This window comes from Sciurus carolinensis, chromosome 17 (genome assembly GCF_902686445.1).
Source record: "Sciurus carolinensis chromosome 17, mSciCar1.2, whole genome shotgun sequence".
NCBI classification, from domain to species: domain Eukaryota; kingdom Metazoa; phylum Chordata; class Mammalia; order Rodentia; family Sciuridae; genus Sciurus; species Sciurus carolinensis.
In genome coordinates this window covers 31,998,353-32,021,289 of record NC_062229.1, presented here as the reverse complement: position 1 = coordinate 32,021,289, position 22,937 = coordinate 31,998,353, and the positions used below count along the sequence as shown (strand labels likewise).

The following is a 22,937-nucleotide window of genomic DNA, read 5'->3' as shown; positions in this document are numbered from 1 at the left end:
CGCCTGTCCCAAAGGCTGTGATTTTTGCCCATCAGCAAGAAGAGGGGGCTTTTAAAGGGGTGATTCAAAGGCTGCATTCCACTTGCTCTTTGTCTGGAGTTGTAATTCGCTTGTTAATTTGGGAGATAGTGATTTCTGAGATCTTCTGGTACCATCCCCAAAGTGTGGGTTACTTCATTCTTATGGTGGGTATGTACTCAAGGACAGATAATCTGTTTAGGATGGGGAAGAAAGGTAATCCTGTTCCTCCTGAGATTAGGGAGAGATCAGGGAGGAACAGGGAAAGAGGAAGAGAAAGAAACATGTCTATTTAAAAAATAAATTACAATGGCAGAGCAGCAAGGGCTACATTCAGAGCATAAAGAGGACAACTGTTACATTAGAATTCATATAGGTATCATTATGAGCTGTACACTTTAAACACATCATTTATTCGAACTTCAAATAGTTATATTTATATTATAAAATATAAAATGTTCCAAACTAGGAAAATAAAATGCAGAGAGATGGGACATGGCTGTCACAATCCATCCCTTTGACTGAATTTTAAGAGTCATTTTGCTGCATGGGTTCACACTGTAGTGTGCTACTTTCCTTCATTTGGCACCATTTACCATTGGTATACATGCTTCACTCATAACTTTCTGGCTTTCCTTAAGCAATGCACTTTGTACTTTGCCTAAGTGCCAGAGGTTCCAGAGCTGGAGAACGGCCAACTCATATTTTCCATGTAATATCAAAGACTGTGCTCTTAACCACTGTTATTTATACTCTTGTGGTTAACAAGGATTCTTGATGAGGGGTAAGAAAGTATGTTATGTGATGATGCAAAATCATTGATAAAGCATTTGTCATCAGAAAGGAGAAAATCAGAGTTGAAGTTTCAGATGTATATATTTAAAAAAAATTTTTTTTTGATTGTAGGTGGACACGATACCTTTATTTCATGTTTATGTTGTGCTGAGGACAGAACCCAGGACCTCATGAATACTAAGCGGGCGAGTGCTCTACCACTGAGCCATAACCCCACCCTCTCAGATGTATGCTGATTCATTTGGCTAGAAGCATTTTCTGGCATACTATTTTCTAAGGCTTGGAAAGGAACTGGATAATATGTAATACTGTTATCTGAAGCATAGTCACTAGTGATTGTTATTCTGAAAAATTCCCAAAACATTGAAGACAGTATTTGCAATTGGAAGGGGTGGAAGAATGACAGCACTTAGGAGTGATTTATAATTAAAAGAATTATTTCTTTGTGTAGAAAAAGACAGGTACCAGTTTCAATGAGGAAATAAATTCTTGAGTCTCTGATTATTATTATTATCAGGGTGCAAGCCCATTTCAAATGTTCTACTCTGCAGTGAGGTGTGCTAGTCTTTGAGCAGATGACTTCAAATTAAAGACATAGAAAATAGGGGCAGGCAGTGTTCCTATTGGGTTGATGAAGGTCTCTGAGAAGTGCCCAGGTCAAACCCTATATATACATATGATCTGACCACAGCCATTTTTAGGCATTAACTACCATAATTACCCCTGGGTAACCTTGGTCAGGTTTACTAGCATACTGTAAATAAAGAAAACCATTAGGGCAGAAAGTGGAGTTTTACGACCAGAACCTGGGGCCATCTGTAACAGGGAGTCTTAGAGATTAGTTTGAGATAAACCAAATACATTCCTGCTTGGATGTAGTTACTTCTATATCAATCTTTTTTTTGATCCAAATTGTGGGTCTTGCTGCCACCCAAGATCATGCTTCCATCACTATGTCTCCAATAAACTGTAAATCCTGGATTTGTCTCTTTTTTTTGGTCTCAGGGAAACCTGGGAGTTGATTCTCATATACTGGGACAGGGTTGTTCCTGAACACTACAGAAGATGATTTATATCCAAATTTGTGGCACCCAGTATAGCGAAAGAATTAAGAATAACCTAGGTTTAATTAAGAACAGACAATGAGAAAATGTTACTTTGCAGAGATCTGCAAGGAGGCTTAATGTTTCAACAAAATTGTGTTAAATGTGATAAAGAGTTTCAATCCAGTTGCCTCTTCCTCTTTTTTTTGTGTCCTAGTAAGTCTCTTTTTTTTACATAATTAGTCCTCTTCTGATCTTTATTTTCTCTAAATGATCTCATTTTCTTATTTGTTTGTGCTTTATATATATGTATATACATATACATACATATACACACATATGTATACCTATATGTAAATATAAAATTGACAACCTTTGACATATAATTGAGAATGCTGGGGTGAGGATGCATATTGGGAACCTGGAGCTGGAAGCAGCAGAAGTTCTGTTGATTAGTCTTTTGAGAGATAAAGGACTTCGAAAAAGAAAGAAATTTGGTAATTATATGGTGTTCACTGTGAGATAAGAGAACTTGGACCAGATGTTAAGATAATGTTCCTGGTCCCACTCTGGTTCCAATATATTTCAGGATTAAGCTATGGAATCTTTACTCCTTTTTTGTTTTTTCTTTTCTTTTTTATGCAGTACTGGGAATGAAACCCAGGATACGCTACATTCCCAACACTTTATTTATTTTTTAATTTTGAGGCAGAGTCTCTCTAAGTTGCCAAGGCTGGCCTCAAGTATGTAATCCTTCTTCCCTCAGCTTCCTAAGAAGCTGGGATTACAGGCGTGTACAACTCACTGTGCCCAGTTCAAGCTATGGAATCTTAACAGAGCAGTAAGCTCCTATTATTGCTGGTAAATAAAATTTGCTAAAATGTGAGGATCAGTATAGATTCTGTAAGGAATGTAAGGCAATGTAAACAGTTTCAGGTGACTCCAAAGGTATAGCATATAGAAGGGCATTGTTGAGACAATATTAGGATTCCCTTGAGAATTGAAGTTCTCTGAAGAAGCTGCATCCATATTAAAGATCCGACAGACAGCTTGACCTTGACTGATTAGAATGTTTTGATTGTGAAGAACTGGAATATTACAAGAATAGTCATTTATCTTAACTTTTGTATCTGGCCTCATATTCTCTCAACTATTATGTGAACATCTCAGAATGTATTGTTAAGCTTAGCAGACCTAGCTTCCACCAACTGTAAAGCTAAGAATGCTATTAGATAACTTTTGAAACTTATAGATGTTCCTTGGCCTATATGCCTACCTGAGGCTCCCACCAATGCAATTGGTAAATATTGATTTCAGACTTTCTTTTGTTCTATGACTAGAAAAGTTCATGTAACCTCTTCCACAATGGAGTATTTCACTCAGGGTAACTTGAATCTATGTTTTTGGGGCAATGGCTACTTATATTTGGCTCAGAATATTTTATTTCTTTAAAAGCAGAGTTGTTATTTTATGCACAGTTGGCCAAAGTTCAGAGTGCTGGATGAATCAGGCGCATAAACGTTAATATCTCTTGGGATGATTGCAAGTGTCAGGGGTAAATCTGGACTCTTTAGGAAACTCACTAAGCTGCGAAATTTTTCTTTTTAATGTCCCCAGGTCCCTGGCATATATGAAAAAAATTTTTTTTAATGTATATTTTGTTTTAGTTGTAGGTGGACACAATACCTTTATTTTATTTTTGTGTGGTGCTAAGGATCAGACCCACAGCCTCAAGCATGCTAGGCAGGTGCTCTACCACTGAGCCACAACCCCAGTCCCCCAAAAATGTTTTTGAATGAAAGCATGAAATTACGATTTCAGTGAAAGTAAAAATAAAGGTAAGTGACTGAGGTATTACAAAATCGGCCTGAAACATTCGGGTTGTTAAGGGTCTCAAGGACTTACTAACAGGTGGAAGAGGTCAGGGAAGGGAAGATGGTCCCTTTGGAGAGCAGTCTGGAATATTAGGAACTAAAGATGGAAATTATGGCACTTGGGGTGGTGTAAGCCTGTAGCTTCAGCTAGTGGGAGGCTAAGGCAGAGAACTGCTTGAGTCCAGGAGTTCCAGGCCAGCTTAAGCAACACAACTAGATCCTGTTTCTCTCCCTCGCCCCCGCAAAAAGAAAAAAATATATATATAAATGCGCGAAAAAAATTTAAAAAGGCTAGGGATGTGAATCTTATGTATGTGGGTTTGATCCCCAGCGTGTACACACATACACAAGACCCCAAAATACCCGCCCTCCCCCCCGAAAAAAAAAAAAAAAGAAAGAAAAAGAAAAAAGAAAAAAGCTTCCAGAGTTCTAACAACCGATACTGGACTGAAGCACACTACCCTTCAGGGTCCACGTCAGGTTCCCCGGATCCCCCTTCTCCCACCCTGGACGCTCACACTCTCGCCGCCATCCCTGTAGGCCTATCTCCTCAGCCACAGTCAGTAGAAGTAGCACTCTCCCTATCCACAGCGCCGAGGCCCAGGTGAGCACCAGTCCAGCTCGGTCCTCCCCCGGGCTCTGGGCAGACCGGGGCACCTATGCGCATACCGCCTAGGCAACAGGGAACCCTACGTCTTTCTTCACGGTCCGGTAAGGGCGCTACGCCGCGAGCGCGCATGTGCCGGCGCTGCCTCCGTGCTTGTCCTCTACGGCGCGCCGTAGGGCTCCCTCCGTGAGCTCCACGTAGGCCGCGCAGGCGCCCTTGGAGCACCGTTCACCTGCTGCCGTTGTCGCCGCCGCCGCTGCCGGGGCTGGATGGGGGGCCGAGACCAGCCAGTGGCATCTGGAAGGAAGAGACGCGGCGGCGGCGACGCCAACACCCGCTGGACGAGTGTCTCGCTTCGCCCGCGAGCTCAAGGAGGAGGCAGCGAAACCCGGCCCCCGCGGCCCCTGGTGTAGAGAAGCTGCGTCGCCGCCGCGGCCGGGACTCCCCGGCCTCTCGCCCCTCAGGTCTCATTCACACTCAGGACCCCGCGCTGCGCCATGTTCAAGAAACTGAAGCAAAAGATAAGCGAGGAGCAGCAGCAGCTCCAGCAGGTGCTGGCTCCTGTTCAGGTACAAAGACCCCGCTTTTCTCTGCGAGTTCCCGACACCCCTTGACATCAACCGCGTCTGAGAAGGCGGGGGGAAGTTCCTCCGTGACCTTTGATCCCTAACCCGAGGACTCTTACCAATCCCCTGGAGGTCGTTCTTGGAGGGCAGTCCAGGTGCTCCGGGACTCCTGACCCGGATTCCCCCAGTTCCAAAACTCTGTCCAGGAATGGGGTGGCCGGATCCATCGTGACCTCTCACTTCAAGAGTTTTTCCTTAATACTTGACGCTGACCTGAGGATGAGTGCGAGGGGCTCGGATCTTGCATGATTTCTGACTCCTATTGAAGGTTTCCCCGACATCCGAGATCCCAACCTATCCCTTGTGATAGCTGACTTCTGAGGACCCCTCTCCCATTCCAACCTGAGATTGAGTTTGGAGAGGCCAGGATCTCGCAGAACTCCTGTCGGTCACTTTAGTCTCCTAATTGCAATCCTGGTGCAAGGGTGAAGGCAGGGTGTTGAGCCATCCCGGCCAGGCATGCTTGTAGGAGCGGTGGGACCTGAAAGTGGTGGCGGTGTGGCCGCCGTCCAGCGCCCGAAGCTGTCACGAGTTAGTCACTTCACATAACTTGGTTGATCCGGGACTGGCGGAGGGGCTGACATTCTGAGTCCGGGCGGGCCCGGTGCCTGTTCACAACCCTCCTTGCCCTTGTGAATAGCGATTACGTTTGTTTTTCAGGAATTCTGTTTCTTTAGGAAATCAATTTCTAGGGGAAAGGGGGCGTGTTAGTGTTAAAGAAACAGATTCATAAGCACTCACTGAATGTGTTTAGGTAATACCAGCGAAGACGAGGGCTTCTCTGTTAAATTTCTTTCCAGATTTTTGACTCTCAACAGATTGGCACAGAATTCATTATCAGTTTTAGGGTTTCTGGTCTTTGCCTGTGGTTCAGGAAAGGCTGAATTTCGACTAATTTGAAGTCATTTTTAACTTTTAAACTTAGCACTTATCTTGTAACTATTGCACTGAGGTTTTTTGTGAAACTATACATTGAAATTTAAAAACAAATTTTGCAGTTGTGGGTGAACAGCTTGCCTTTATTTTATTTATTTTTATGTGGTGCTGAGGATCGAACCCAGTGCCTCACAAGTTCTAGGTAAGTGCCCTACCACTGAGCTACAGCCCCAGCCTATAAGTTGAAATTTTGTTCTCCCCCTAGATAGTAGCAGATTGACTGTAATCCAAACGACTGGGGCAGGTTCAAGGCCCCCTCAGCAACTTAGTGAGACACTCTCTCAAAATAAAAAAAAAGGTGGCTGGGGCTATAGCTCAGTTCCTAAAGTGCTTGCCTGTCAAGCACAAGGCCCTGGGTTCAATCCCCAGCACTGCAAAAAATAAATAGATAGGTAAAAAAATGGTAAAATGGTAAAAATGGTAAAAAAAAATAGGTAGATAGATTAGATAGATGATGTAGCACAGTGGTAAAACATCCCTGTGTTTAAATCCCAGTACCTGCTGCCCCCCAAATTGTTCTTTCTAAATTTAAAGCTTGTATAGGTAAAGCAGTTCTTGAGAGAACCTCAGAACATGACATTGAGGATTTGCTTCCCAAGAAAATAGTGATTAAAATTTAAGTATTAAGGATTGTTTTTGCATGCATTGCCATCTTTTTACAAAAATATTATTTACAAAAATATTATTTAAGAAACAAAGACAAACCTTAAAAGTGAGGTAGAGATGAGGAATGTGGGTAAATGGGCAGTGAACATAAGGCACTTATATTTGGATAGAGGGCATATCAAATATTAAATGGCTAAAAACCATTTAATATCAGATATTAAATGGCTAAAAACAGATACTACACTTGATCTTAGCCAAAAGGCCAGGAAGCCCTAAGGTACTTATATTTGGAAGTATTTGGGAATGAATAAAATATCACTGACCCAGGATTCAATTTCTAGAAATTTAGGAAAATTTTAGGATGTATAAAGATTTAGCTGCATGGATTTGTGTGTGTGTGTGTGTGTGTGTGTGTGTGTGTGAGAGAGAGAGAGAGAGAGAGAGAGGTGTGTGTGTGTGTGTGTGTGTGTGTGTGTGTGTGTGTAGTACTGATGATTGAACCGAGGACCTTGGGCATGCTAGGCAAGTGCTCTACTACTGAGCTGTATCCCCAGCCCTTTTTTATTTTGAGACAACAGTCTCACCAAGTTGCCTAGGCTGGCATTGAATTTACAAGTCCAGTTTCTGCCTTCTGGGTAGCTGGGTTTAGGGGCACCTGTCACTATTCCTGTTTTTTTTTTTTTTTTTTTTTTGGTATCAGGGGTTGAACTCAGGGGTACTTGACCACTGAGCCACATTCCCAATCCCATTTTGTTTTTTATTTAGAGACAGGTTCTCACTGAGTTGGTTAGTGCCTCGCTTTTGCTGAGGCTGACTTTGAACTTGTGATCCTCCTTCCTGAGCCTTCCAAGCGTGTGCCACTGTACCAGCCTTGGTTTAATTTTTTAAAAAAATTTTTAAAAATTTGTACTAATTAGTTGTACATGACATTTATATATTTTGATAGATCATACATAAATGGGGTATAATCTCTCAGTTTTCTGATTATGCATATTGTAGGTTCACCTTGGTCATGGAGTCATATATGTACATGAAGTAATAATGTCTAAGTTTTTTTAACAGGTTAAAAACTAGCTGAAAATAAAGGGTAGTAGAGAAATGATTAAATAGTTATCATGCCTTTTAAATGGTGAATATTGCTGGGCATGATGGTGCATGCTATAATCCTGGTGACTCGTGAGACTGAGGCAAGACAATCCTAAGGCCATCCTTGGTAATTGATCGAGGCCCTCAGCAATTTAGCAAGACCCTCTCTTAAAAAAAAAAAAAAAAAAAAAAAGGGCTGGGATGTGGCTCAATGGTAAAGCACCGCTGGGTTCAGTCCCCAGTACCAAAAAATAAAAAGCAAAAATATTTATTAGGACTTTACCACATGCAAGGTATTTTGTTTAGTATTTTACACAGATGATTTGATTTCACATAAATGTTTATATTACTCCATTTACAGATGTGAGAGGGAGGTTCACAGAAGTTTAATGTTACATCGCTGGTGTCAGAACTGCGGAAAAATTAAAGACAAGTTAAAAGCAGCATATAAAGTATAATTTCAGTTTTATGGTAGAAAATATGTATAAAAGTGTATTCTTATATACAGGCCATGAAAGTATGTAAGGATGTATTCTAAGAAGGATGTATTCTAAGGTACTGGTAAGGTATTGAATATACTTTTTAAAATTTGTAATGTTTAGCTTTTCTTAGACAATAAATTGCTTTTATATATAAATAAGGAAGTTTATAGTATTAGTAATATAAATAAAGCTAGTTGTAAACTGATATTAGCACTCCCAGTTTCTGTAGCTTAATGCCTGTGGTGAGATAGTGTGTTTGGATCAAGTAAAATCAGTTTGTATATAAAATATATTAAATAATCCTTTTGGATAATACATGTATTTATCCAAAACTCAAAAGTAAATTGTTAGTAATCTACTACTTTTAGAAACTTTATTCTCTTCTGATTCCAGGCTTCAGTTATTCAAAGCCTTTCAGAAATGAGAAATTCTGAATCATTGTTTCAGTAGTTAAGGACTTTTTTCATGAACAAATTAATAAAAACAAAAACCTATTTTTGATGATAGTCTTTTTTACAAGAGTTCACAAGCATCTCTGTTTTCTTTAGCAAAGGTTCTTCAATTTATATATTATCTTGATGACTCAAGGTCATTATTTTTAAAGTGTATTTTTCTCTTGAAGACACCATGCCCTCAAGAATTTAATGAAGTGTGAAAGTTAGTTAGTTCTCTTTTGCTTATTCAAGAAAATCTAACCAGCCAGACATGGTGACCTATGACTGTAATCCCACTTACTTGAGAGGCTGAGGCAGGAGGATCACCAGTTCAAAGCCAGCCTGGACAACTTAGCAAGACCCTTTCTCAAAATAAAAAATTTAAAAAGGGCTGGGGATATAACTTGATAGTAGAACAGCCTTATGTTCAACATCCAGTAACACAGAAAGAAAATGGAAAGAAAGAAAATTTGTTCTCCCCACTGCCCTCATCCCCAGTTCTGGGAATGGAAGCCAGGGCCTCCCTTGATTTGAGTATTGATCTGTCACTGAGTTATACCCCTAGCCCCTGTTTGTTCTTGGTCTACTTTTTAAAAATTATTTAGTATATTTCTTTTTATCTGCCACATAAGTTTCTTCTCCCTGCTTTTTAACTGTTGCTATAAAGAAATAACACACGTGAACTATTTTAAAGTTTTGTGCACAATAAGGACAAGTACCTAAGGAATTCTTCAGTGCATTTTAGTGTATTAATACAAAATTTGAGACATTTATTTTGGATTTTCAAGGAATTTATGTGCGTTACTTCCCAAGTCTCAGCTTGTTTTCTGTAGGTAAGATTGTCTTATAGGTTTGTTTCCAGTAAAGTGAATTGTCAGGTGTAGATAATTTTGAGATAAATGAATTATTTATATCACAACATTTACAAAATTTTCTGACGATAGTGAGATTGAATAGAATTCTTTAAGATTAAAAAAAATAATAATCCTCAATCACTTCTATTTGGTTGGTGCTAAGATTATTTGAATTTTTTCTTTGGTGGATGTTATTTTAAGTAAAGTAATAATTTGCTCAACTTTGGTTATTCGAAGACTAATAATTAAATAAAAAATTTATATATCAAAAATTCACTAAATATCTTTTAGCAACACATATATTTTGGATTTTTAAACTCTATAGAACTAACTTGATAAAAAATTTCTTCAGATTTTTATTCCAGCTGCCTCCATTGAATGCATTCAAGCAATCATATTTTTAGTTTCTTCAAATAATGATGACACTAGTCAACGTTTACTGGGTGATTATTTTTAGCCAAGTATGTTTCTCAGTGCACTGCGTGTATCATCTAAATTAATATACAGAATAATTTAATTCCTGGACTTGTACTATCCCATTTTATGGATAAATTGGGGCTGAAAGGTTAGGTAACTTGTCTGTGGTACACAGCTAATGACTGGTAAAGCTGAGATTTAAACATAGGCAGTCTGGCTCTGAGTTCATTCATTTAATTGCTATGCTATGCTTTGTTTTAGTTTTCAGCTGTGGTTGTTGTATAGAAACTAGAACTTCTTATTTATATATATATATAAATGTTTATCCTTTCAGAATATATGAATATATACATACAAATATATAATTTGTGTGGTATGCATGTATATGCACATATATTTGTTATGTTCTCTGTCTAGATTTTTATGATTTTTCTGGGTCTCTTGTTATATTTATTCAAATTGGACATCTTGTTTTGCCACTCTTTTTAGTTCTGGTTCCAGGGATGGAACCCAGGGCCTTGAACATACTAGGCAAGCTCTCTGGCACTGAGCTACATCCCCAGCCCACTATTTTTTTTTTTTTTTTTTTTAAGAAAAATGTCTTTCCTCCCTTCCTCCCCCCTCCTTAAGTGTCTTGTGTTTGTTGATTCATTTTTATTTATGAAATCCTGGAGGTTGATTCATTTAGGTAATTCCCACAGGTTTACTTTGCTGTTACCTGCTACTCCTGTGTATAGGACTAGAAATTGTTTGTTATGTGGGTGGTAGATAGGGAAGACAAATAGTTCAGCAAGAATTCCTCCTCTGTCAGCCAAAACAAATAGGGCCCAACTTTGAAAGGTGACCATAGATTTATCATCCAAACATTCTTTAATCTCTTTAGGGCTGCATGGTGGAAGTGGCTAGTGCCACCAAGCCCTGCCAGTCTTTTTTTTTTTTTTAATCCTCTTTACAGTACTAGAAATTGAATTCAAGGGTGCTCTATCCCTTTTAAAAAAAATATTTTGAGACAAGGTCTTATTAAATTGCCCAAGCTGTCCTCCAACTTAATGATCCTCCTGCCTCAATCTCATGAGTAGCTAGGTTTATGGGCATGTTCACTATGCCCCTCTCATTCTTTGCACTCTTGGAAGAACTAGCTCATTCTGTGAAACCAGCCTTGATCCCTTCCAAGGACAGTATCTCTAATGAGCTGATCACCTTCTGCTAGGCCTCCCTACCTATTAAAGTTTCCACCACCTTTCACAGATTTTTATTCCAGCTGCCTCCATTGAATGCATTCACATCACTGGAGACCAAGTTTCCTAAAGATGAACCCTTGGGTGACAACCACTTCCAAACCATACCACATTAATAAACAGTATCTACTAATTTCCTGCCAAAGTAGATGATTTGGCAAGCTAGCCTCGAACTTCTGAATTTAAGTGATCTTCCTGCCTGACCCTCTGGAGTAACTGGGGCTACTGGTGTGCACCATTGTGCCAGGTAAAAAATGAATTATAAAGCATTGCTCTGCTGGTCTTCATTTGCAGTAATGATGTTGAAGTCTAGTGTCATTCTGCTTCCCTTCCCTTTCGAAGACTTAGCATCTTTCTATTATCTCTCTCTCTCTCTCTTTTTTTTTTTTTTGGCATCGGGAGTTGAACTCAGGGGTACTAGACCACTGTGCCACATCCCCAGCCCTATTTTGTATTTTAGTTAGAGACAAGGTTCTCAATGAGTTGCTTAGTGCCTCACTGTTGCTGAGGCTGGCTTTGAACTTGAGATCCTCCTGCCTTAGCCTCCCAAACCGCTGGAATTACAGGCATGCGCCACCTCGCCTGGCTCCATTATCTCTTGTCTGAAATTTCGTGACAAATATAGCTTTGTATGGATTTCTTTATGTATTTTGCTGAATATTCAGTAGGCACTATATGGGGCCTTATGTTCTTAAATTCTTAGAAACTTTTAGATAGTTTCTTTGACATTACTCTCTCGTTTGTTTTTTTCTCCTCTTTTCTGGAACTCCATTTAGTTAGCTTTTGTGCCTTCTGAGTGAATTTTTTCTCTCTTTTCTACCCTTTACATTCTATTTTTGTTTTTTGTCCTACTTTTAAGAGATTAATTTATCTAATTCTTAAATTGAATTTTTAATTTTGGCTATCCTATTTTTAAATTTCCCAGGACTGTTTCTTATTGTCTTCTGCTTTTCCAAAGTATTGTTCTTATATATATCTTTTTTTCATAATATTCTTCTTATATATATCTTTTGTATTTCTGAGATTAATAGGAATATTTTTCCTGTTGTTTTTCTCTTAATCTTTATTGTTTTGTTCTTTCTAGGTTTATTTCATGTTTTTGTCTTTCTCTCTTACATCAGAAACTTTTTCAGATATTGAGTATTCTGGACTATGTGGTCATTCTTAAGTGTGAGGCATGAACAATCTGATGCTACATATGGAAGTAGCATGTGATAGCAAGACACTACCTTACTACAAGATGGTGGCTATGCCCTGGCCTTATTACTGGGGGAAATACCCCCACATATTGGTGACTGGAAGTCTTTTTTTGTGTGTGAATACTGGGGATACAACCCAGGTCCCTGAGCATGCTAGACAGGCAGTCTACCTGAGTCATGCCCCCAGCCTGATAACTGGAAGTCTTTTTAAAGAGATTACTCAGTTTTTTCCAGAGAAGTGTTCTGTTTATTTTTTTCAAGCAAGACTAAAAAAGTAGGCTGGGTTTCATTGCTCACTGTGCCCTCCTGATTTAGCCACATATTCTGCCCTTCATCCCTATTTTACTGTACCTAATGTTACCTAATGTCATAAGTCTTAAGCCTCTTTGCTCCAGAAAATAAATCTCTTGTTCTTCAGTGGCTTTTTTGTAGGGTCGGACAGAGGACCTGGAAATATTTCAACCAATCTTCATGTTTTTGATCCTGCCTGTTCACTTCTAAGTCTTGCATATACTATTTGCTTTAAGTTCTAAGTCTTTCCAGGGTTATGGGGATGGAAATAGGCTTGCTTCTTCTCATCAGCATTCCCTTCTTTATATCCCTAGGGTTGTAATATCCTCAGCTGTGCTGAATTCTTTACTGTTGTTTTGTTTACCTTTAGTCTTCTGAAAATTGGTTGAAATTTCTTAGCTCTTTGCAGGGAGGGGAACTAGAGAAAGGTAGGAGCACATAGTTCTTCTACCATGTTTAAACTAGAAGTTTCCTTAAGTTACTTTTAGATGAGTGGATTTCATTATATTGAGGGACTGTTATTGAGAGGTAAGCATTAATAACAGAAGAGCAGTATATAATTTCTGGCACATTAGTATATCATTTCTGGTACTATCTTAGACATCAGATAAGGAAGATATTTTATTAAGGACATGATGAAATGCTCTAGTAATTTTGGTAACTAAAATATAAAGGTGATGTGAAAAATGAACTCCAAGTTATTATAACCATTCTTTTAGAACAAATTAATTTGACCAGTGACTTTCAGCAGTATCATGAGGTGGAGTCTATAGTTATATCACTGCTGTGACTGATTACCCATAGGTATGGGAGGGAGAAAAAATGAAATGAACCAGATGTTATGCTTTTGCAAAGGTAACATCTCATGTATTGGGGGGATAATTAACTAGGAAATAAATCAAAAGGCCTGTAAGCAACCAAAAATGTTAATGTCACCAACTTCATATTTTATAGCTAATGTAAGTTATTCATAAGAAAACATTTAAAAATTTCTCGTTTAGAGTTATGTCATTATTTTGTTTACAATTTCGATTAGTATATTTACTCAATTTCTAAATAGTAGCAAGCTAGAATGGATGGAGAAGAAATATTGACAGGAGTGACAACTGACCAAGAAAATGTTAAATTATGTTCAGTTTTCTGGAAGTAGAAGGTTATAGATTCAAAGCAGTTAAAAGTCTCATTGAAGCCTGAAGAAGTTTGGAGATATATTTATATTTTTACCTCTAACAATTTCACACCCTTAATTTTCCATGGAATTCCTAGGTAATACAGCCCCTCACAGAATAAACTTTGATTACCAAAGTATTGACTTTAACATAGAGTTTCCCAATAATGTGAATATCCAAAGTTTGTGTTTTTATTTAAATTTTGTTGTTTAACCTGGGATTGATACTTCTTAATTTCTGTTTTTTGGTATAGTTAAAAACATTAAATATATTTGAGAGATCAGAGATTTAAGAGTTTGTCAGGCATGGTAGTGCTTGCCTGTAGTCCTAGCTATTGAGGAGGCTGAGGAAAGAGAATCACTTGCGCCCAGGAGTTGGGGGCCAGCCTGGGAAAGATATTGGGAAATTTTGTCTCAAGGGGGAAAAAAAGTTAATGACCAAGTTTTCAACTTCATTCTTACAAAAACAGCATGGTCTGGTGAGACCAGTTCAAGGGGTTGTGATTCAGTAGGCTGGGAGGAGCTACTGCTTTCCCCTTTTTTTTGCAGTGCTGAGGATTGAACCCAGGGCCTTACACATGTTAGCACCTTACTACTGAGAGGGTCACACACAGGCCGAGAAGCTGTGTGTTTTTAAAATTTTTTAATTTAATGAAAAAATAAAAAATCTGGTATGTCATGTCTCTCTTTTTTGTAGGGGCTGAGTGTTTAGCTCAGTGGTAGAGTGTTTGTTTAGCATGGGCAAGACCCTGTCGTTGATTCCCAATATGGATCTTTAGCACGGCATGTGCATATACACAGAGAAAAGTTTGTTCTGTAAAATTTGTGTTTTAGAGTTGTCTCTCTATGAAGTGGGTCCTGGCATTGTTATTAGTTTTACTGAGATACCTAGAGAAATAAATCTGAGAAATAGTCATCTAAAGATACTGGGGAAGTAGATAAGAGAATCAGAAGACTTCCATACTAACACAGATCTTGGAGTGTGAACTGGGCAAGCCATGCAAGCATTCTGGACTTCCAATGTTCTCATCAGGATGTTGGTTATGATAATATTTATCCTGCTTATCTTTCAGGTTGATCTTATAGATCAAAAGTGATAAAGTATCTGAAAGCCTTTGAAGTTGTAAAGCATATGTTTATTTAACTTTGCCTGCAAGTTGCTTGCTGGGTGTTACATTTGTCTGGAAGGGTACATGTAGTCCCTGCTCCCTGGCTGTTGAGAGATAGGTACTTCCAGTGTGTACTGGGTGTTGTAACTGCACATAGGAGAACATTTCTGGAGAGGGTTAGAGTGACATCCGAGCCTTGTTGGGTAATGAAAAGTTATGGTACAGGGACAAGGCATTCATGCTCGTTATTCCTAAATGTGACTTTATTAGTTTTCTGATGTTGCTAAGAATTTAACATGACTTTAGTGCATAATAACCCAGTTACTTCACAGTTCTTTAGGTCAGAAGTCTGGCATGATGAAACTGGGTCTTTTTTTCTTATTCTTTTTTGGTATTAGGGATTGAACTGAGGGGTACTTTACTGAGGAACTATATCCCTAGTTCTTTTTATTTTTTATTTTGAGACAGGGTCTTGCTGAATTGCTGAGGGTCTCACTAAGTTGCTGAGGCTGGCATCAAACTTGCAATCCTCCTTCCTCAGCCTTTTGAGTTGCTGGGATTATAGATGTGTACCACTGCACCCAATGGATTTTCTTTTCTTTTTTTGCTGGGAGGGTATTGAACCCAGTGGAGCTTTACCACTGAGTTAGTTACACCCTGAGTCTTTTTTAAAAAATTTGAAACAGGATCTTGCTAAGTTGCCCATACTGGCCTTGAACTTGCTATCCTCCTGCCACAGCCCTCCAGGTCACTAGGATTATGGGTGTGTGCGATCATGCCAGGCTGAGGTCCTTATTTTTTGCTGACTGTTGAAGGGAGGACTGCTTTCAACTCCAAGAGCTGGCAGTTTATTGCCATGTGTGCTGGCAGGCATTTTGCTTTCTTCAAGGATAGAAAGAATGCATTTCTCTGCCCTCTAGATCTATATTTGAAGGGCTTATGTGATTATGTTAGATCCATCCAGGTAATCTTAATTAACTCTAAGTCAGTTGATTAATCTTAAATATCCTTTCAAAACTACTTTTGCCATGTAATATAGCATAATAACAGAAGTGTCTCATAATATTCATAGGGTGAGGGTCATTTGGGATTATCTTAGAATTCTGCCTACCATAGTGACTAAAATGATTTTCCTTATAATGTAATTGAAGCTTGTGGACAGTGAATATCCAGTTGGTGAACAGTAAAATATTGTGAGCTTGAATATAGCTACCAGGTTTCTTAGCGAAATAACTTAGAAAATCTGACTTTAGATTTCTCATGGTTATGAGAATTAATCAGCACAAGTTTGGTTCCAAGGAACCTGAATTCGTTTATATCTGGAAGTGAGGATAGCTTATTAAAGATCCATAAACCTGGGACAGCTGCTCAAGTACAATTAGATCCTCACTCTTGAAACCCCAGAGGTTGACCAACAAGCCATCAGACCAAATTTGCCAGATGGTACTACTTTTCTGAGGACAATGTTTTTTAGAACTTACTCTTCAATTTTGTAAACATCATAGCTTTATTTTGTCAGTTTATACAGAACTGATGAGGCCACTGACTAGACTCACAGAGACCAAGGTATAAGAGTATTAAATTTAAAAATTCACAGTGGGGTTTTCTTTTCAAGCGTGTAAAGGTTATTGCATAGGCATCCGAACATTTTTGAAAAGCTGAATTAATAACCCAGTCACTTCTCTTTTTTTAAAAAAATTTTTTAGTTGTCAGTGAACCTTTATTTTATTTATTTATTTATATGCAGTGCTGAGGATCCAACCCAGGGTCTTACACATGCTAGGCGAGTACTCTACCACTGAACCACTCCCCCACCCTCACAACCATTTCTTAGATGTGGGATCACAGCAGAGAAAGCAGGTTGGTTTGAAGGTATTTCCTCTAGTCCTGTGTACTTTTCTAAATACTTTCCTAATGTTTTTCTCCCTTTTTACGAAAGGAGATCTTATGTGTGACTTTTTATGTTCGATAGGAGTGGAGCTTCTCCCCTCCTGGCAGCAGCCTTTGAAGCATCCCCAGCCTTTAAAGCTGGCATGATAGGAAAATTATGGGCCAGGTATAGAAAGTGTTTATTAAATTTTCTTCAACTTTAATAAAAGCTGTTTCTGAAGTACTGAATGGGTGTAATTTAGTTTTAGCCCTAGAATAAACACTGTACGGTGGCTGTGTTTTCCCTTCTCTTTTTCTAAGCACAATGTTGACTTTTTTTTTATTGTAAACAAATGGGATACATGTTGTTTCTCTGTTTGTACATGGTGTAAAGGCATACCATTGTGTAATCATAAATTTACATAGGGTAATGTTGTTTGATTCATTCTGTTATTTTTCCCCTTCCCTCCACCCCTCCCACCCCTCTTTTCCCTGTATATAGTCCGTCCTTCCTCCATTCTTGCCCCCCTCCCTAACCCTAACTCTAACCCTAACACTAACCCCTCCCACCCCCCATTATGTGTCATCATCCACTTATTAGCGATATCATTCGTCCTTTGGTTTTTTGAGATTGGCTTATCTCACTTAGCATGATATTCTCCAATTTCATCCATTTGCCTGCAAATGCCATAAATTTATCATTCTTCATAGCTGAGTGATATTCCATTGAATATATATATACCACAGTTTCTTTATCCATTCATCAATTGAAAGACATCTAGGTTGGTTCCACAATCTGGCTATTGTGAACTGAGCAGCTATGAACATTGATGTGGCTGTATCTCTGTAATATGCTGATTTTAAGTCCTTTGGGTATAGGCCAAGGAGTGGGATAGCTGGGTCAAATGGTGGTTCCATTCCAAGTTTTCTAAGGAGTCTCCACACTGCTTTCCAGAGTGGCTGCATTAATTTGCAGCCCCACCAGCAATGTATGAGTGTACCTTTCTCCCCACATCCTCGCCAACACCTGTTGTTGCTTGTATTCTTGATAATCGCCATTCTAATTGGGGTGAGATGGAATCTTAGGGTGGTTTTGATTTGCATTTCTCTTATTACTAGAGATGTTGAACATTTTTTCATGTATCTGTTGATTGTTTATAGATCTTCTTCTGTGAAGTGTCTATTCATTTCCTTAGCCCATTTGTCAATTGGATTATTTGCATTCTTGGTGTAGAGTTTTTTGAGTTCTTTATAGATTCTGGAGATTAGTGCTCTATCTGAAGTATGAGTGGCAAAGATATTCTCCTACTCTGTAGGCTCTTTCTTCACATTGCTGATAGTTTCCTTTGCTGAGAGAAAGCTTTTTAGTTTGAATCTATCCCAGTTATTGATTCTTGCTTTTATTTCTTGTGCTATGGGAGTCCTGTTGAGGAAGTCTGGTCCTAAGCCGACATGTTGAAGCTCTGGACCTACTTCAATAAGATGCAAGGTCTCTGGTCTGATTCTGAGGTCCTTAATCCATTTTGAGTTTAGTTTTGTGCATGGTGAGAGATATGGGTTTAGTTTCATTCTGTTGCATATGGATTTCCAATTCTCCCAGCACCATTTGTTGAAGAGGCTGTCTTTTCTCCATTGCATATTTTTGGCCCACAATGTTGACTTTTAGTCATATATTTTCTAGACATTTAAACCATTGATAAGGCTTTATATCACATTAACTATTTTCTTGTTGTTTTTTTTTTTTTTTTTTTTTTGCTTGCTGGGGATCAAACCTAGGGCCTTGCACATGCTAGGCAAGTACGCTACCACCCAGTCACACCTCCTAACCCTCTTGTTTAAAATGTTAAGACCTTATTCTTCTTGTTTTGTTTTGGGTAGTAGGGGATGTCTTATTCCTTAAGGTGACTTCTGCACACAGCTAATTTCCGTTTGTCAGGTGTTGATTTCCTGATTCATCCTTTAGAATGGGTGTATGTGTTGAAATTCTTAATTGAAAGCAGCAGAATACAGTATGGGTCAGCAGGAAGGAATTTGTTTTTTGTGGTACCATGGATTGAACTCAGAGGTGCTCTACCACTGAGCTGCATCTTCAGCCCCTTTTCAAATTTACTTTTGAGTTAGGGTCTGCTGAATTACTGAGGCTGGCCTTGAACTTGTGATCCTCCTGCCTCAGTCTCCTGAGTAGTAGGGATTATAGGCATGCATCACTGTGCCAGGCAGGAATGTACTAAAAAATATTCAGTAGGTGACAGAATTTCTTTGAGTGCTGTATAGTATAGTCTGGGCTGATTGCTACATCCAGCCTCACTGGGAGGCTACTCTAATAAAAATGTGGCAACTGCCCCAGCTTGGCACCAGCAGTGCATCTTTCACTTCACAGCTCATGTCTACATGGCTGTATGAAGCTCTGTTCTGTGCTCATCTGATGATGAACTTTAATTTTGCATGTCTATTTTCTTACATCGCTGACTTATGACTCAGTCTCATGTGGGTGTGTCTGGTTGGTAGAGCTCAAGTTACTGTCCCAGATAAAAAGACTGGGTTAGTAAGTTTTTGTTGTTGTTGTCGTTGTTGTTTGTTTATTTGTTTTTGTTTTTTCTTTACCCAGTATTAGGGATTGAACTCAGGACCTTGTGCATGATGGGCAGGTGCTCTTCCACTGAGCTATATGTCTCTAGCCCAAGTTTTCTAAGTTGTAATTTATGTACTTACAAAAGTTGTGTATAGAAAAAATATTATTAAACTTTTGTCATGATTTGTAGATGCTTTCTCCCTTTTCCCAATTAAGTGCTCCTTTTGATTTCAATTTTTTCTTCCTTTTTTCCTTTTTTTTTTTTTTTTGTGATGCCGGGGATCTGAACCCTTGTGCATACTGATTTCTGTTTTTAACATTATAATCTCTTTGTCATTGAGAGATTAAAGAAATAGACTGTTATATTTTCTCTCGTATTTCAAATAAAAAAATTTAAATCTTTAGTAAAGCTTAAGTGTAATATAAGGATTCAGTTGATGTCTCTTTCCCCCTATGAATGCCTATTCGTGTCAATACCATTTGCTGAATATCTGTCCTGATGTGCAGTGTTGTTTATCATAAACTAAATATGTATGTCTATGTGTATATATCATTTGTATATATGTGTACTATTCCTCATGACCTCAGTTCCAGCCTAGCTGATTTGGCAGATCAGAGTTCCATTTGTTCATTCGTTTGCTCATGTATTTGACAAATATTTCTAAAATGCCTTTTATGTAGAGCTGTGTAGAGTACAGAAGGGTAGGGCATCAAAACATTAATTTCTATGTAGATGAGTTCATATCTGTTTTGTTTCAGGTATAGAGTGGTATTGAAGTTTTGGTTTTATACTTTAAGGGCTGTTTTTGTCTTACCTTAGAGTAGACCCCAGATTCCTAGTTTAAATTTTGGGCCCTTTCTTTTTTTAAAAAAAAAAGTATAATTATTTTAGATATTGATATACCTTTATTTTATTCATTTATTTATATGTGGTGCTAAGAATCAAACCCAGTGCCTCACACACACTGAGCAAACGCTCTACGACTGAGCCACAACTCAAGCCCCCTGGGCCCTCTCAAAGGTTTTTGTGCTGAAGATTTCAGTGGTCAGTATGTCCTTAGCATCTCAGTAACCAACTGTGGAGTACAAATAGATAAAAAGAAAAGCTTTTACCTGGTGAGGTGGGGAAGTGCTATTTATGCATTGCATTGTGTTGTAGTCACTGTTTAAAGGACGTTAAAGATGGAATTAGCAATCTTTTTTTTTTTTTAACAAACTTTAAAATTTGGAATCATTTTGCAGAAAAGTTGCAAAGTTAGAGGTTTCATATTCCCCTCATCTGGCTTCATTTTCCCCTAATATTTTCAAATTATGTTACCATCACAACCTTACTTTATATATGAAGAGACAGTAGCCCTCAAAAGTTCATTTACCTAAAATTATAGTTCTAGTTGGCAGCAGAGTCAGACTAAGGACCCAGTAAGTAGCCTGTTTTTTAGTTAGTTATATTTTAGCTATTTTCTGCTTTCCATGTAATTTTTCCTTTCTTTTCTTTCATTGAGTTCTTGGACATGTACTGAGAGAACTATGAAGTACATAGTATACTAGACAATGTAGTTTTTCTAATTTTTACAATAATTTTCAAATCTAGGTTTCTTCTAATTCGTCAACACCAACAAGAACTAGGAGCAGGACCTCTTCATTTACAGAGCAACTTGATGAAGGTACACCCAATAGAGAGGTAAGTTTGAAATATATTTCTTATAAGAAGCTGATTAATCTAAAATGTAATGCTACTGTCAATAACAATGAGAAACTATTTTCACAGATCTATTATTTAATTCCTACATAGTTTTTATTAGTAATGTAGTGTTTTTTTTTTTTTTTTAGATGTTGATGGACCTTTATTTTTATTCATTTATTTATATGTGGTGCTGAGAATCAAACCCAGTGCCTCACACATGCTAGGCAAGTGCTTTATACCACAGAGCCACAACCCCAGCCCCAGTAAAATATGGTTATGCTTTTGTAAAACATTTCTTTAAGAACCTTAATTTGAAAGGATAAGATACTCTGTATTTAATATTTGAAAGTTTCAGAATAACTCGAAGAAAGTTTGTTCAGCATAGCGTAATATGGGTAAAAACCCTTCATTTTCAGTCTGGTGAGTGGAAACTGAAAAGTAGCTTAACTGATTCCATATAATTAGCAGTTGACAGCAAAACTCAATTTTTTCCAACATTTTTTTTCTTTCTGTGAAGTGTAAAACAAATATTGAAAAGAGGGTAAGACACAAATGTGAAAATTAGTGAATTGTCACAAAATGAATCTCCATGTTACTGTCACCCAGGTCAAGAAAAGAAACACTTCCAGCACTTTAGTATTTCTTCTCTCCTGAAAGATTACTACCATCCTGAATTTTTGGTATTTGCTTCTTTGCTTTCTTTATAGTTTTACCATGGAAGTATACTTTCTAGTGTGAAATTTATAGTTAAGCATTTGGGTTGTCTTCAGTTTTTGGCTGTTATGAATTGTGCTGCCATGAACATTATTGTACATTTCTTCTGGTACACATTTACCTGCATTTCCATTGGTATTTACTCCACAATTGAATTATTGGTTTATAGTTTTGAATTGAATTATTGGTTTATAGGACATAGTTTTTTTTTAAAGACTGCATTTTAATTCATTGTACACAAATGGGGTACATCATTTTGTTTCTATGATTGTACATGATGTAGATTCATACCATTTGTGTAATCATACATGTACATATGATAATGTCTCATTCCACCATTTTTCATACCATGCCTCCCTCTCATTTTCCTCTACTTAATCTTAAGTTCTTCCATTCTCCTCTCATCCCCCGACCCCCATTCTATATCATTATCCATTTATCTGGGAAAACATTTGGCCTTTGGTTCTTTGGGATTGGCTTATTTCACTTAGCATGATATTCTCCAGTTCCATCCATTTATCTTCAATGCCATAGTATTATTATTCTTTATGGCTGAATAATATTCCATTGTGTATATATACCACAATTTCTTTATCCATTCATCTGTTGAAGGGCATCTAGGTTGGTTCCACAATCTAGCTATTGTGAATTGAGCTGCTATAAACATTGTTGTGACTGTGTTACTGTAGTATGCTAATTTTAAGTCCTTTGCGTATAAACCGAGGAGTGGGATAGCTGGGTCAAAAGGTGGGTCCATTTCAAGTGTTCTGAGGAATCTCCACACTGCTTTCCAGAGTGACTACACCAATTCGCAACTCCACCAGCAATGTAAAAGTGTGTCCTTTTTCCCCGCATCCACACCAATGCCTATTATTGTTTGTGTTCTTGATAATAGCCATTCTAATTAGAGTAAGATGAAATCTTAGAGTTGTTTTAATTTGCATTTCTCTAATTACTAGAGATGTATACTACTGAGCAATAGTAACAAAAATGGCATGGTATTGGCATCAAAATAGACAGGCAGACCAATGGTACAGAATAGAAGACACAGAGAGAAACCCACAAAAATACAGTTACCTCATAATAGACAAAGGAGCCAAAAACATACAGTGGAGAAAAGGTAGCCTGTTCAACAAATGGTGCTGGGAAAACTGGAAATCCATATGCAGTAAAATGAAATTAAATCCCTCTCTCTCTCGCACCCTGCACAAAACTCAACTCCAAATCAAGGACTTAGGAATTAGACCAGAGACCCTGCACCAAATAGAAGACAAAGTAGGCCCAAATCTTCATCATGTTGGCTTAGGATCAGACT

General features: G+C 38.1%; 1 protein-coding gene and 1 pseudogene across 7 annotated transcripts in view; one reads left to right on the top strand and one right to left on the bottom strand.

The window, feature by feature from the left end:
* The first annotated feature begins 4,556 nt into the window (after positions 1-4,556).
* The window catches only part of Golga4 (golgin A4), a 101,133-nt gene continuing 82,752 nt past the window's right edge, over positions 4,557-22,937 (top strand). For all 7 annotated transcript variants that reach the window (XM_047530242.1, XM_047530241.1, XM_047530240.1 and 4 more), the window contains exons 1-2: positions 4,557-4,906; positions 20,816-20,905. In XM_047530242.1, coding sequence (XP_047386198.1) covers positions 4,835-4,906; positions 20,816-20,905 — 162 coding nt within the window. In that variant the 5' untranslated portion in view covers positions 4,557-4,834. The remainder of the gene's footprint in view (positions 4,907-20,815; positions 20,906-22,937) is intronic.
* LOC124969650 (uncharacterized) lies at positions 6,667-6,779 on the bottom strand (annotated as a pseudogene).